The 12,926-nt window shown below is 46.2% G+C and overlaps 5 protein-coding genes across 5 annotated transcripts; 2 read left to right on the forward strand and 3 right to left on the reverse strand.

Moving 5' to 3' along the window:
- Positions 1 to 127: 127 nt before the first annotated feature.
- On the reverse strand, positions 128 to 2,065 carry N7509_012101 (uncharacterized protein; the record flags this gene model as incomplete). Its single annotated transcript, XM_056636738.1, has 3 exons — positions 128 to 1,230; positions 1,288 to 1,923; positions 1,981 to 2,065. The coding sequence occupies 3 exons, from the start codon at positions 2,063 to 2,065 to the stop codon at positions 128 to 130; spliced, it is 1,824 nt and encodes a 607-aa protein (XP_056482768.1).
- A 973-nt stretch (positions 2,066 to 3,038) lies between these two features.
- N7509_012102 (uncharacterized protein) lies at positions 3,039 to 4,518 on the reverse strand (the record flags this gene model as incomplete). Its single annotated transcript, XM_056636739.1, has 2 exons — positions 3,039 to 4,369; positions 4,434 to 4,518. The coding sequence occupies 2 exons, from the start codon at positions 4,516 to 4,518 to the stop codon at positions 3,039 to 3,041; spliced, it is 1,416 nt and encodes a 471-aa protein (XP_056482769.1).
- A 482-nt stretch (positions 4,519 to 5,000) lies between these two features.
- On the forward strand, positions 5,001 to 6,818 carry N7509_012103 (cytochrome P450; the record flags this gene model as incomplete). The annotated part of the gene is made up of 3 exons (XM_056636740.1): positions 5,001 to 5,133; positions 5,213 to 6,052; positions 6,106 to 6,818. 3 exons carry the CDS (start codon positions 5,001 to 5,003, stop codon positions 6,816 to 6,818), a joined length of 1,686 nt encoding a protein of 561 aa, XP_056482770.1.
- A 157-nt stretch (positions 6,819 to 6,975) lies between these two features.
- On the reverse strand, positions 6,976 to 8,924 carry N7509_012104 (fungal specific transcription factor domain-containing protein; the record flags this gene model as incomplete). The annotated part of the gene is made up of 5 exons (XM_056636741.1): positions 6,976 to 7,429; positions 7,505 to 7,743; positions 7,835 to 8,257; positions 8,319 to 8,638; positions 8,714 to 8,924. The coding sequence occupies 5 exons, from the start codon at positions 8,922 to 8,924 to the stop codon at positions 6,976 to 6,978; spliced, it is 1,647 nt and encodes a 548-aa protein (XP_056482771.1).
- Positions 8,925 to 11,400: 2,476 nt separating this feature from the next.
- Positions 11,401 to 12,423, forward strand: N7509_012105 (class II aldolase/adducin family protein; the record flags this gene model as incomplete). The annotated part of the gene is made up of 3 exons (XM_056636742.1): positions 11,401 to 11,698; positions 11,765 to 12,168; positions 12,223 to 12,423. The coding sequence occupies 3 exons, from the start codon at positions 11,401 to 11,403 to the stop codon at positions 12,421 to 12,423; spliced, it is 903 nt and encodes a 300-aa protein (XP_056482772.1).
- Positions 12,424 to 12,926: the final 503 nt, after the last annotated feature.

Genomic DNA, 12,926 nt, shown 5'->3' on the forward strand with positions numbered 1-12,926 from the left:
CAAAAAAAGTGAGAAGAGAAAATCTATTGATAGTATGGATCCGTTCTATGAAGTGTAGAAACAATGCGTTCTATAGTACAACATTCGCACCCGCGTAATATTCAATGCCCTTAGCTCCCAATCCTTTCTAAAAAAGCGCAATTCCAGTGAATGCTCGGAATTCATCGGAATAGAGGACCGATTTGTTGTTTCCGTTCAAGTCGCAACGATAAATCTTACCACCAAGATCCGTCACATAGATCGTGTTGTTCTTGGTATCAAGCTTCAGCCCAATCGCTTCGTTGAAATGGTGGGTCAGAACCTTGTGTGTATTGCCACTGGGTATTCCAAGCTCACTACCGGATTTATCAAGCTGTAGTCGATTTAGCGAGTTGCCATAAGGAATCTCGCCACGATCAGTCCAATATAACATGCAGGACTCCTCATCGACCTCGAGATCAATAGGTTCCGGAAGACCATCAACCATGCATTCAACATCTGTTCTTGAATCCAGAGACTGGTCTGCTGGCAGCAAAATATTCGCACAGAAAATGCGACCTTGGCCACTTTTAGACGGGCCTTTCTGCGTCCAGTAGAACTTTCCCAGTTTCGGTGCAACTGTTATACCAACACACCAATTCCTAGCATCTGCAGCCTCCTTGGGGTTGTTTGAATTTCCGGCTTGCACAATCTTTTCCAGTTGACTGCCGTCAAAATTGCAGCGGTAGACGGCAAGTCCTTCCCGGTCACAGAAATAGATCTTGTTCGCGACTGTGTCGAGTGCTAGTTGCTTTGGTGTGTTGATCGAACCTTTGGGTAATAGCTCTTTCGTGATGTTTTCCTGACGATCAAAGGAAACCACGCTCCCATCAGTTTTTCCAGGAATTCCCATGTTTGTCCAGAATATTTTACCGGTGTGCGGGTCAACGGCTACACCATCAGGCAGTGACTGATTCTCCACCAGTGTTTTCATCTGTTCCCCGTCCCTAGAGAGTTCAAGAACAGAGCCAGATGTCATTGTTGGTAAAACCGCAGACAGGCCAAGGTCCAAAACGATAATAGGGGGCTTTTCAGGACCATCAGTGGTCTGGGATTTTACTGGAGCATATAATCCGCCCTGGGAGCTCTTGTTGCCCAATTTGCCGTGTTTGATGTAGTTTTCGTTCAGATAGTCGACAGTGTTCTCCGACGAAATTCCACGTTCTTGAACATAATGTGACTCAATAAACGCGACCGTATCCAGACCAACCTCTAGTTCAATGAGTCAGCAAATGAGAATGCGACGACGGAAGATTTAAGAGAACTTACGATCCATCATTTTACAGGGAGTCGAACGTCCCTTGACAAACATCTCGGTCCAAAGAGTGTCAATTTCCTCTGGCACCGAGACCCCTTCGGCCAGTATGGACAGGGTCTCCCTTTTGACAGCTGCCCAGAGACGATTGAAAATGAAACCAGTTGACTCCTTTCCGGCAATAAAAGGCAATGTGTTTCCTTCTTTGCAGCGTTCGACCATGAAAGGGAAAATTCCTTCTTCGGTATGGCCATCGGTCATGAGTTCCACGACCATGCACTGAGGTGGCATGTAATAGTGCATATTCAAGATTCGCTTTTTGGCAGATTCCGATACTTTTCCCAGCATCTCCGAAGATCTGTAGGACGAAGAGTTGGAGGCCAAAATACAGTCATTTGGAGCCTGCATTTCGAGCTGCGCGAATGTATCGATTTTGAGCTGAATCTTTTCGGGAACAGCCTCGATCACAAGCCAAGCGTCAGCCAGAGCTTCTTCCATTTTTTCGAAGGCATGTGCTGTGCCGATTCGATCTCCAGTTTCCTTGGCATATGATGCGACATTTTCTCGGATGTATGCTAGACCATCCTCGCGTTGCTGATTACTTGGATCCCGTAAGCGCACATCAAAGCCTGCAGAAGCCCAGATACATCCTAAAAATATCGACTGTCAGTTATCAGCTTCATAGATATAGCATAGAGTACACTGACCTATCCGTCTTCCCAATACTCCGGCGCCAAGAATGACGACAGGTCTGTTCCTGTAGTCCCGAGGAGGAGTCCAGCTTTGAAGCATCGTGAAATAATAATATGTTGATAACAAACAAGAGATAATTGTTATGTTGGAAGAGTGTTAGATTATTGCAAAGATTTGCGGAGGGGGGATGGTGTCAATAAATATACAACTAGTAGCCACTGACCGTCATGCTTACCACAATTTGTCGTGCCGGTCCCGAAGAACAGTTACTACCGGAAGACCCGGTGTCCAGTCATACATCGGTATACCGAAAATATGTAGAGACAAGAATTCCGACTTATCCGCGGCGCCGTAGAGGAGTAAGCAGGGGAACCCTCGGAAAGACCGACGTGCATGAACCTCGGGAAAGCGACCTCGGGAAGAAATTGTTTCAGCTTCCAAGTTTTTAACTCAAGCACCTGCTTAATCATAATTCGAAAACCAGGTTATGGGCACGGCTAGTAGATAGTAGAGTTTGCCCACGGGTCTTTCTCTGAAATTTTACCCTTGTCAGCTAAACCGTGAAGGGGCAGAGAATCCTGAGGTCCTTCACTGAGATACACTAGTATCTAGATCCCGGTAGCGCTCGAAAGTCCCGCGGTCGATTTCGTAGTTTCAGGTAACTTGAACGACTATTATAAGATAACCCACTGAAGAAATCTTTACAAGAGAAGCCATACATAAAATGTTAAATTAAATCCATGTCTATTACTATTTTCTGGCGCAGAAGCCCAAAGTGCGTAAGCATTTCCTTGGTTTCTAGCTGAAGTTGAGCGAAGATGAAATTCGCTAGAGATATAGACAGCAACTTCTGACAACCGACCCACTGAGCTCGGAATATCTCGCACTACAAAGTTATAGTAAGGATGGATCTAATAATAGGTACTGGATCAAGAAAGTCCCAATGTTTAGTAAATTGAAGCCTAGAAATTTGCGAAAGAAAGGTGTGAAAATACAAAAACCAAACATAGTCAAATTTAATAGCTTATGATACAGTGAGAGCCCGAATAATTGGCAAAGTGGACCTTTCAACTCAAAAACAGAATATCTGATCTGTAATTTTAGGGACAACTCCAGGGGCTTCAAATCCTAGGCTGCACAATGCCTTCTTGGAAGCATTGACCATGCCGGGAGGTCCACATAACATGATTTTTGTCTCCGAGGACGGAGCAGGGAGTCTGTCAGACATAATTGCGGGTGTCACATATCCCTTGCCGTATTTCCAGTTTTGCGAAGGATGGTCCAGCATGTACCATAACTTCAGGTTCTTTGGATATCTCCGAGCAAATTTCTCGAGTTCATCCCGTAGCAGAATATCCTCTTCTGACCGATTGGCATACACCAAGCTAATTTCCGTGGTATCTGCGTCATCTTCGCATATAGCACGAATGAGCTGGTACATCGGAGTAATGCCTGTTCCGCCAGCAATCATGCCAATGCGACTGCAAAGGCCTTTTTGGTATTTCATAGCGCCTTTAGGACCACGAAAAAGAACCTTGTCGCCAACTTCCAGATTTGCAAGATACTTCCCGGTGAGCAGACCATCCGGATAGCATTTGATAACTAGTTCCAGGACACCAGAATCCATGTTGTTTGACGTTGGTGTATATGAGCGAGAAACAGATTGACCATCGATGGTAGCTTTAATAGCAACATGTTGACCTATAGGAAGGCCAATAATCTCTTTAGGCCGTGGAAGTGTGAAAACAAATCGATAGACGTTTGGCGAAAGCTTCTCCTTGGCGCTCAGCGGAAGCTCCTGGTATTCCTTTGGATCGAGGAATCCTTTGACTTGGTGTGGATCAGCCTTTGCCATTACCTTGCTCTGGCGATGTGACGGATAGCGAGTAAAGCCAGACTGGATTTGCGTGAGGCTCGACAATTTTGTACCAATAACGACACCGATTGTCGTAAAAAGTCCACCGGCCGAGATAAACCCCTGCGAAAAGCTGCTTTCACCCAGACTTATTTTTGGAATAAGACTGGCATGTGCAAATTTGGGTATCAGGCGCAAAATTTGAGCTCTGAAATCAGAAATTGGAAGGTGTCCGCGCGTATGGAGAAAAGCAAGTAATGCCATTCCCCCCACAGAGCCTATGGTGGTCACAATTGCTCCCGCGGAGAAAGTCGAATGCTTCGTGACCGATACTTGCTCTGGTAGTTGCTGGACCACACGAATCGCCTTGGGGCGTGTAAACTCGCGAGCCCCCTTCAAAGTACCAATCAAGTAGCTTGCCAGAATTTCGTCAGCATCGTCGGAATGACCAACGTCCTCGTATGCTTCCGTGGCGTCTGTTCCAGCAACGTCACGCAGAACGTCGGCCCCACCAGGATGATCACGAACGTAGTCCGTAATATTATAAACTAATAGAAGATCACAGAATAAGTACAAGCTTCGATTTGTTTACTCACTCGGGTCATCCCTTACCTTTCCCGTGAATGGTTACCCAAATATCGTTCTTCGCTTTGTGCAGCGCAACATCGTTGGCAGTGTATTCCATGAGAGATACCATTTTTGAGGGCTGGGATGTGGTTTTTTGTGGTGGGTTGTCTCTGTTTAAAAGGATGCCCAGATGTAGTAATTTTGGACTTGTGTCAGATCAGGAGAGGTAGCTCATTGAAAAACATGCCACAGAAATTATCAATTGAGTAGACCTGAAATACCTGAGCGATATGTTTTATGTTTTATTTCTATAGCAATCTGACCTCGGAATGCTATGTAGTTATAAAACATAACACAGGTTCCTATTGGTTCATTCTGCTTGCCGTTTCCGAGGTTCATCCGCGTTAGGCGTGGAGCGCCCCTTTCCGAGATAGCGATACCTCGGGAAGCCGGTTTGCCTACCGGTGAATTACCAAGGCTAATTTGACGATCTGATGTGATTGCGTTGGAGCATAGAAATTTGTCCGGCCTCGAAGTGTTTCTGTATTTAAATCAAATACTCCCTCAGAAAAAAAAATCATTGTACATCAGCGAGTCCGCAACTATCTCACTATGACCCTCCAAAAGTTCCACCTTCTAGGTGATGAAGTCTCAACCGCGAGACCCATTGAAGTCGATTCTCGTGCGCAGCTAAATGAGCTCAAACATCTTGTGGCCGCACATTTTGCCATCGTTGAGCCGAAAGGTGAGTACAGGCATTCATTCAATATTACTTAGTCCCTTCAAATGTGAACAAGAAGAACCCTTGGCTAAAGATTACTTAGGAATTGAATTTCAGAGTCAGGACAGTAAATATCTGTCTGATGTTTCGGATATAACTTCATCGTTGGATCCCGTGGCCATTACAATTGATGGCCATGGTATTCGTGATCCACCTGGGCCGACTGGTCTACCTTATGTTGGAAACTACTTCGAGGTTTATCCGGATCACCTTGGTAATCACCAGCGTCTTTTCGAGCAATACGGGCCATTGATAAAGACGACAAATATGGGAAGAACAACTTATCAAACCAACGACCCCGAAATCTCTGCTATTGTTTTCGCAGAGTCTGACTTTTTCACGAAAAGAATCAACGAAGCGCATCCACTGTCTGCTCTGAAAACGCCAGCCGCCGGGGTTTTCCTTGGAGATACAGATACACCTGAGTGGAAGATTGCTCATAAATTTCTACCTCCCGCTCTCGGTCCAAAGGCAGTGCGTCATTATGCCCCAACGATGCAGAAAACCGTTGAAGATGCATTCAAAGTGTTCGATGCCTTCGATGAAAAAGCCGAATCTTGGAATGTCTACCACTATATGTTGAAGCTAGGGTCGCAAGCAGTTGGGAAACTGACCCTTGGCTTGGACTTTGAGCATTTCAACACAACTGAAGCTCCATTACATGAAATGGTCCATTTAATCGCTGAGATCCTGACTTTGAATAAGAAGGTGACCTCTAAAGGTGATTGGTATGGCCGACTACCATTTGGAGACCCCCAGAGGCTGCGGCGGGTGAAATCTCGTGTCGAACAAATGGTAGAGCAATCTATTGAACAAGCGGCACGGGGTGGTGTCGAAGACCTCCCTCTCCAGGATGCAGCACTCAAGGCGTCAAATATGGTTGGTAAGTTTGAATTTTCTAACCAAATTACTTCCCAAAAATTAACATTGTTATAGATTATGCTATTCGTGCGACCGACAACAAAGGAGAGAAATTGCCCAAGTCTAGCTTAGTGTGGGCACTTGTCGTGGCAACTGGTGCCGGATTCACAACCACAAGCTCGCTTCTTTCTTGGCTTATCTATGGACTTGTGACATATCCTGGGATGCAAGAAAGACTCCTTCAGGAGCTCATTGATAATGATATCGATGAAAATACCGAGATTACTGCCGATGTGACCGACCGTCTTGATTTCCTTGATAAATACATAAAGGAAACTCAGCGCCGGCATAACCCATCCTTTCAGCCCGGTCGAACCGCCAAAATCGATATGATTCTCCCAGGGGGTTACAGATTACCAAAGGATGCAGTAGTGATTCCGGCACTGCATCATATCCACAATAACCCGGCACTGTGGGATAATCCCCAGAGATTCAATCCTGATAGATGGGATACCGAAGAAGTGAGATCTAGACACAAGGCTGCATACATCCCATTCGCCACTGGGCAGCGGATGTGCATCGGCTTCAATTTTGCGCTTCAGGAGATCAAGGTTTTCCTTCCCAAACTCATATACAGATACAAGTTTTCTCGTGATGGTGATGGGCCAATTGAATATGATCCCATGTTTCAATTGATCAGACCGAACAATCTCTATGTTCGTGCAGATAAACGTGTCAAATGGCCCCCGAAGAGTGAGGATGTCACTGCAGGATCGGAGTCTGTATAATCAGGAAGGGGATTAGTTTCACGATTTCTTTTTGTGAAGTCTAGTTGAAAGAAAAGAAGCAGATAGCTATCAAATGAGCTTTTATCCACCTATTATCACTACCGTAGAGCGAGATATTGTGAAGGTTTCTTCGTTTGAAGATTGAAGTTATTGCGGCTCAAGAGGTATCAAAATGAAAAATATCTCCGGGGAAGTCCAGAGCCAAAGGGTTCGAAAATAACAGATCAAAGGCAGCGGAGTCCTCGGTTTCGTTGGTAGCACACATCTCATATATATCCGACGTTAAAGGAGCGGCATTATTGGCAGCTATCGGTGCGATGGCAGCCTGATTAGAACCAACATTACGCCACAGCGATTGGGCTTGAAAGGAGGACGAAGGGTTCTCAACTCCGACACCTGCATCGCCCTCCGAGATGGCGAAATGGGATTGCGATAGTGCTATGAAATCCTCACAAAGCTGCTTTATGACGGTGATTGGGTGACTGAGGGAGACATTTGGCATCAGAACCGTTGCCAACGTTTTAAGTAGGTTCAGGTCCTCGCGGTGGGAGCTAGTGACGGTGTTGCAAAAGAGAATAAACCAAGCGGTTAACGGATAGTAAATTAGGGTCCTATTTGCCGTAGACGTTAGTCAGTGCCATTCTTTCGAGGCCAGCCAGAGGTTGTCTAAAAAGAGAGCAACTGACCAATGCAAGAAGCCGACGGCGCGATTCTTTTCACTGATAAGACAGATGGCCACCAACGATGACAATTCTTGACGAGCAGATCGGAGAATTAAATCACCAAAGCCGAGGGCCTGCCCTTGTGATTGTTCGGATACTAGATATAGAGACATGGTGCGAATCGAATTATGGGCAAATTGAAGTGCGGCGATTTCGTTGGCAGGTTCGAGGCCCTTCCAGCAGGTCGGGGATGCTGATGCTATCTATAGTGACGCGGTGAGTTTCGAACTTTTTCTAGAAGAGGCGGATAGGGACTCGGAGGTTGAAACGACTATGGAAAATTGTATAACGGACCTGTTCAATTCGTTGGCGCACTTTTTCCATTTTCGTTAACAGAAACTCAGTGGAGTTGGGCAATGTGTGTTGGGCCGATCGCGATTCGGCAAAAACGATAGTCTTCGACAGCGATAGAGCTTCATCTTGTACTTGAGCCATAATGAGATAAATGTTGAGCAGCTCCGAAATTGTGCCGTCGACATGTTGATCAATAACTCCTGGTTCGGGGTCGAAGTACCATCGACGAGGTTCAAACTTCCATGCGTAGTTTTTATCCAACATGTAGCACCACAGCAAACAGAAAGATTCCTCTTCTGTCCTGGAGCCCCTTCCATGTCGAGAGGGATTCAGATGAAGCTCTAGGTCAGTAGCAAGCCGGCATGCAGTCCGAGTTAAATCGTAAGCGAACCGCGCGTTCCCGGATCCTTGGTGAATGAATATCTATTTTATCAGGTCAGACTGAAGAGTAAGGCTCGTAGCTAACTTGAGGACAGAGACCTACACCGCACAAAATAGCCTGTAGTAGAGAGAGGGATGGGGTGGTCATGAGCCGGATCCGATCCAAAGCTGCCAGAGCAGCTCGTTTATAATTCAACAACCTTTGTTGCAGATGGTCGGTGAGTTCATCATCATGCTCCCCACTCGCAAGCATGGTGACCAGGAACTTGTGCGCGGCGGCACTCAAACAGACTGTGAAAATATCCCTTTCATCTGGTGATACCTGATTTGACAGCAAGCTCAAGCCCATATGCTTCAAGCTCGACTTGGATACGTGTTTAAAATAATCCCAGACAAACGACCCGCCCTTCGCGCTTCCAATGTCTATTCATCAGAACAACATATGTTAGGGCATCTTTTTTCACTATAATTCATGATAAACAGGAGGGACGCGCATACCTTGCAACATCCATGTAAGAAATTCCGGCGATATCCACTCCAAAGACTCGAACCTCTCCTTATCGAGAGCTAGCCCTGTCTTGGACACAGGCACGGTCTGCGTCGCATTGACCAGGGCAGACTCCAAGACTTGCTGGGCTTGGCGGATCAGTCCTTGCTGAAAAAAGGCCTTGCCTCCCGGAAGATTGAATTCGATTTCAATGGGTCTCATGGGTGAAACCCAGGTAGCCACTTCATTAGCCGCCGACACAGGTGGCTCTGAACGGGTTACGCCCACTCCTGGTGTTCCTGTAGCGATATCTATCGGTACATCATCGCATGTATGACCATCCCCACTTGAATGATCATCGTGGAATTGTGAATGGGGAGATATTTTGGGAGTCTCCGCTGAGAATACCAAACTTGGGGGATGTGGCTGCGTGTGATCCGTCGTTGCCGGCGTGTTTTGAATTCTTTTTGGGAGCCGCCGTCTGCTTCGTTGTCTCAAGCAAGATACATTTTGATCTTGGCAATTGCTACATGGGATTCCTCGATCGCAACGGACCTTCAAGTTGGCTTATGGTCAGCCCTGCATATGCACACAACAAATCAGTCAACTATGTCATCTTACCTTTCGCGTATGGCAATTATCACACTAGAGTTGAAACGACGGAAAATTAGCAGGATGAATGACTGACAAAGCCAAGCTAATCTTGACCGAGAGAGGATTGCATACCGCCGGAACGGGATAGGGTGAGTGATGATCATCTTCCACCGGCTGCATGATTGTGTATCGCGATGGGCATCATTTATCTCATCGTACTATGGAAAACGATGATATGTGTGATAAATGGATTGAATTGGAAGTACTTAAGGATTCTCTGCGCAATAAATGTGAGTATACTCCGATGTGGCTATGGTGGCTATGGCAGAGCTCGCCAGGATAGAGCCGGGCGGAAGCTATTAATAAATAAGTCCCCTGGGTGCCAAGCCATGGAACAACGAGGCGGAGAAAAATCGAACGCCAAGAGACCCACAAGTCGGGTTATACATCGGGATTGGTTCGGTGTCTCCTTTATGAGGGTTTATTATTAAGCGGCCTCCACTAAGGGTCTTATCCAATTGTCCACTTCGGCACGTGGCGTGTTGTGGAAATGCCATATCTACGATTATGGTTCATAGCCCGGGGCCCGCGGACTGAATCGCCATTCAATGAATCAAAACATTGGAACAAGTGGGGCTTACTATATGTGCTATAGTATAGTCATAGAATACTAACATGTACTAGTAGCACTACAGTGGACATGATAACCTCGGAATGTGGTATGCCTGGAGGTGGACCTTTCAAGTTGCTGTTTCAGCCGCCGCGGCTTTTTAAGGATGGGGTCGCCTAGGAGGCTTAGACTCAATGAGTATATTTATGTATAGGTCCAGACTCACCTGGGCAGTGATTAAGCTAGTGGAGTTCCAGAGGTTATTTAATAATATCTACGTGTGGCAAAGCAAATCTTTGGCCTGATCTCTCAGGCCACAATACCACGAAAAGGCCATTAGATATCCCACTTCGGTACATAGGATTCTATACGAATGTTCGTTCTTTAAGCGGTAGGGATCGGATGTTGCCCAAATGGCCGATACACCCGCGATTGCCTGGCTGCGGGATCTTAATGGCATTGCGTTTGGCCAAATGTCGAAGTCCTCCCTCCGACTCAATGTCAAATATTGAGATGCGAATTCAAATCTGTGTCTCCGCACCAAATTTTCTATGAGGCTCTGCCATTCCATAATGCAGATAGTATTTCATTTAACAAAGTTGCGTACGTACCTTTTGCACAACTTTCTTTTGTTCTTTTTTTCTCCAACGTTAGCCAGAAATCCACAATGAGCCCGAGATATACCAAACACCTCATGGTCTAAGTTGAATTGAAGATTCTTTCCTTTCATAGTTCACTGGCCGATCATTCAGTAATGGATAATCCATTTCATGATGGATCAATGATCAACCGCTCTGTGGGTACTGAAGCTGCTAAGTAACAGCTGACCCAATAGAGAACATATAATTATTAATCTTACAGTCTCGATCAAGTTCGCTACTTATTCATACGTCTCCTGGAGGTAATATGCGACTACTCAATATTTGGGAGCTTTGGAAACCGGGGATCTCTGGAAGCGATCCTGGGAACCTTGAAATTTGGGGCTTGGGACTCTCGGGGTGATCCCCGAGCTTTGTTTCTGGGGTTCAAGTAGCACAGTTTTCCGATGCGGGGTACATATTTCCGGCTTCCAAAGAAAAGTTATCCAAATTCTGTCCCAGAATTATACCTCGGGTCTTGAACCAACCAATTGAATCCCCTTTTGCCATACTTGGCCTATTATAATTGGCTTGTATCCATTCGCTGGACGGGAACTGGCCTACCTATGGTGCCTGCATGGAAATCCGATTTGTGAGATCCATTATCGATGAGGGGTTGGACTACCGCAGGGGCGTTCTGTTCCGTTGTTGGGATCACGTTGCACCATCGGAGATCGATACTGCGTTGGGATGAGGGTGGCAGAAATCTTATATATTAATGGGCGTCCTTCAAATTGATTCCTTCAAGTTCTTGGCCTACGATCACCCAAACTTGACGATCATTATTATTGATACCAATAACAACCCAAGCCCCCGGGGCCCAGGAAATCAATTAAACACCTTCACAAACGTCAACATGGCCCCCTCCCTCACACAAGCTGTCCAAACGAGCACCTTGCCGTCCAAAGGCCTCCTTTCCACCAACAAGACGGAGGGCCGCCCAGAAGCTCAAGAGGTTCAGTCACTCGGCAGAGCCAAGGATGGCAGGCTCCTGAAGATCCGCGAATACCCCAAGTTTGCTAGCCTTGAAGAGGAGCGTCTCTATCGGAAGCAACATCTTGCCGCTGCCTTCCGTGTTTTTGCCGACCGAGGCTTCGATGAGGGTATTGCCGGTCACATCTCCGTCCGGGACCCTATCCTAACCGATCACTTTTGTAGGTCCCTTTGATCATAGCAGAAAGCCTGTTGTCAGAAGTTAGCTAACGATAATCTCGTCGAAGGGCTGAACCCCCTTTCTATGCACTTCTCCCTGATCAAAGTTTCCGACCTCATTCTCGTCGATGAAGAGGGTTTGGTAGTTGAGGGTGACGAGCCGATCAATTCTGCTGCATTCACGATCCATGCCGCTATCCACAAAAATCGCCCTGATGTTCATGCCGCTTGTCACGCCCACAGTATTCATGGCAAAGCTTTCGCCGCCTTTGGGCGTCCCTTAGAAATGCTAACCCAGGACTCCCTGCGATTTTATAAGGACCATGCAGTATACGACAGTTTCAACGGCGTTGTCCTAGATCCGGAGGAAGGCGATCGGATTGCCGGAGCCCTCGGAAGCTGCAAAGCCCTTATTCTGCAAAACCATGGCCTCCTTACCGTTGGTAGATCTGTTGACGAGGCTGCCTTCTGGGTAAGCTCTAACTGTCTCTCCACCTATACAAACAGACACTGACAGCGAAGCCAGTTCATTAGCCTTGACAAGACTTGTCAGGTGCAGCTTCTTGCCGATGCTGCTGCGGCAGGTGGATATAAAAAGATTCTAATCGATGAGGATGAGGCTGAGTACTCGCGTAAGAATGTGGGTGGTCCAGATAAGGGGTGGTTGGCTTTTCAGCCTTACTACGATGAAATTCTGGCGAAGAGCAATGGTTCTTTCTTGGCTTAAACAGAGAGTTTACGATAGCTCATTTATGATGTACTTGACATGTGGTCCTTAAGTTATAACTAGCAAATACACCAACAAATACTGATGCGTTAAAATACTCGACGCCGTTGCTAGCTTAAAAACCGCGGGCAAGATACAAATACTAGAAGAATTACTAATTAAACCAGGGTATGTAAACTATCTCAGTACTGTCAAATAAAACAATTTCATTTTCTAATGATACAAATATTATTGGTAGAACACCAGCCCGACCCAACTCCCAAAAAGTTATGAAACTCAAGTCTTTTCTGGTTGATTGATTTACTTGCGAGAAAAGCAACACGAAACACCAGTTTTGCCCAGAAACCATAGTGCCCCAAGGAAGCGAAATATTGATAGGCCAGAAGTAACCAAGAGAATAACCTTGAAGTACCATGCTGTTCGGGTAGTAGATGTACTCTAGAAACAATATCAGCACAAAGCTCTATATTATTAGAGCAAAGGAGCGCCCCGGCTCTATCAAA

Source organism: Penicillium cosmopolitanum, assembly GCF_028827165.1.
Source record: "Penicillium cosmopolitanum strain IBT 29677 chromosome Unknown utg000011l:1.0-3548175.0:1.0-3550911.0, whole genome shotgun sequence".
Taxonomy (NCBI): domain Eukaryota; kingdom Fungi; phylum Ascomycota; class Eurotiomycetes; order Eurotiales; family Aspergillaceae; genus Penicillium; species Penicillium cosmopolitanum.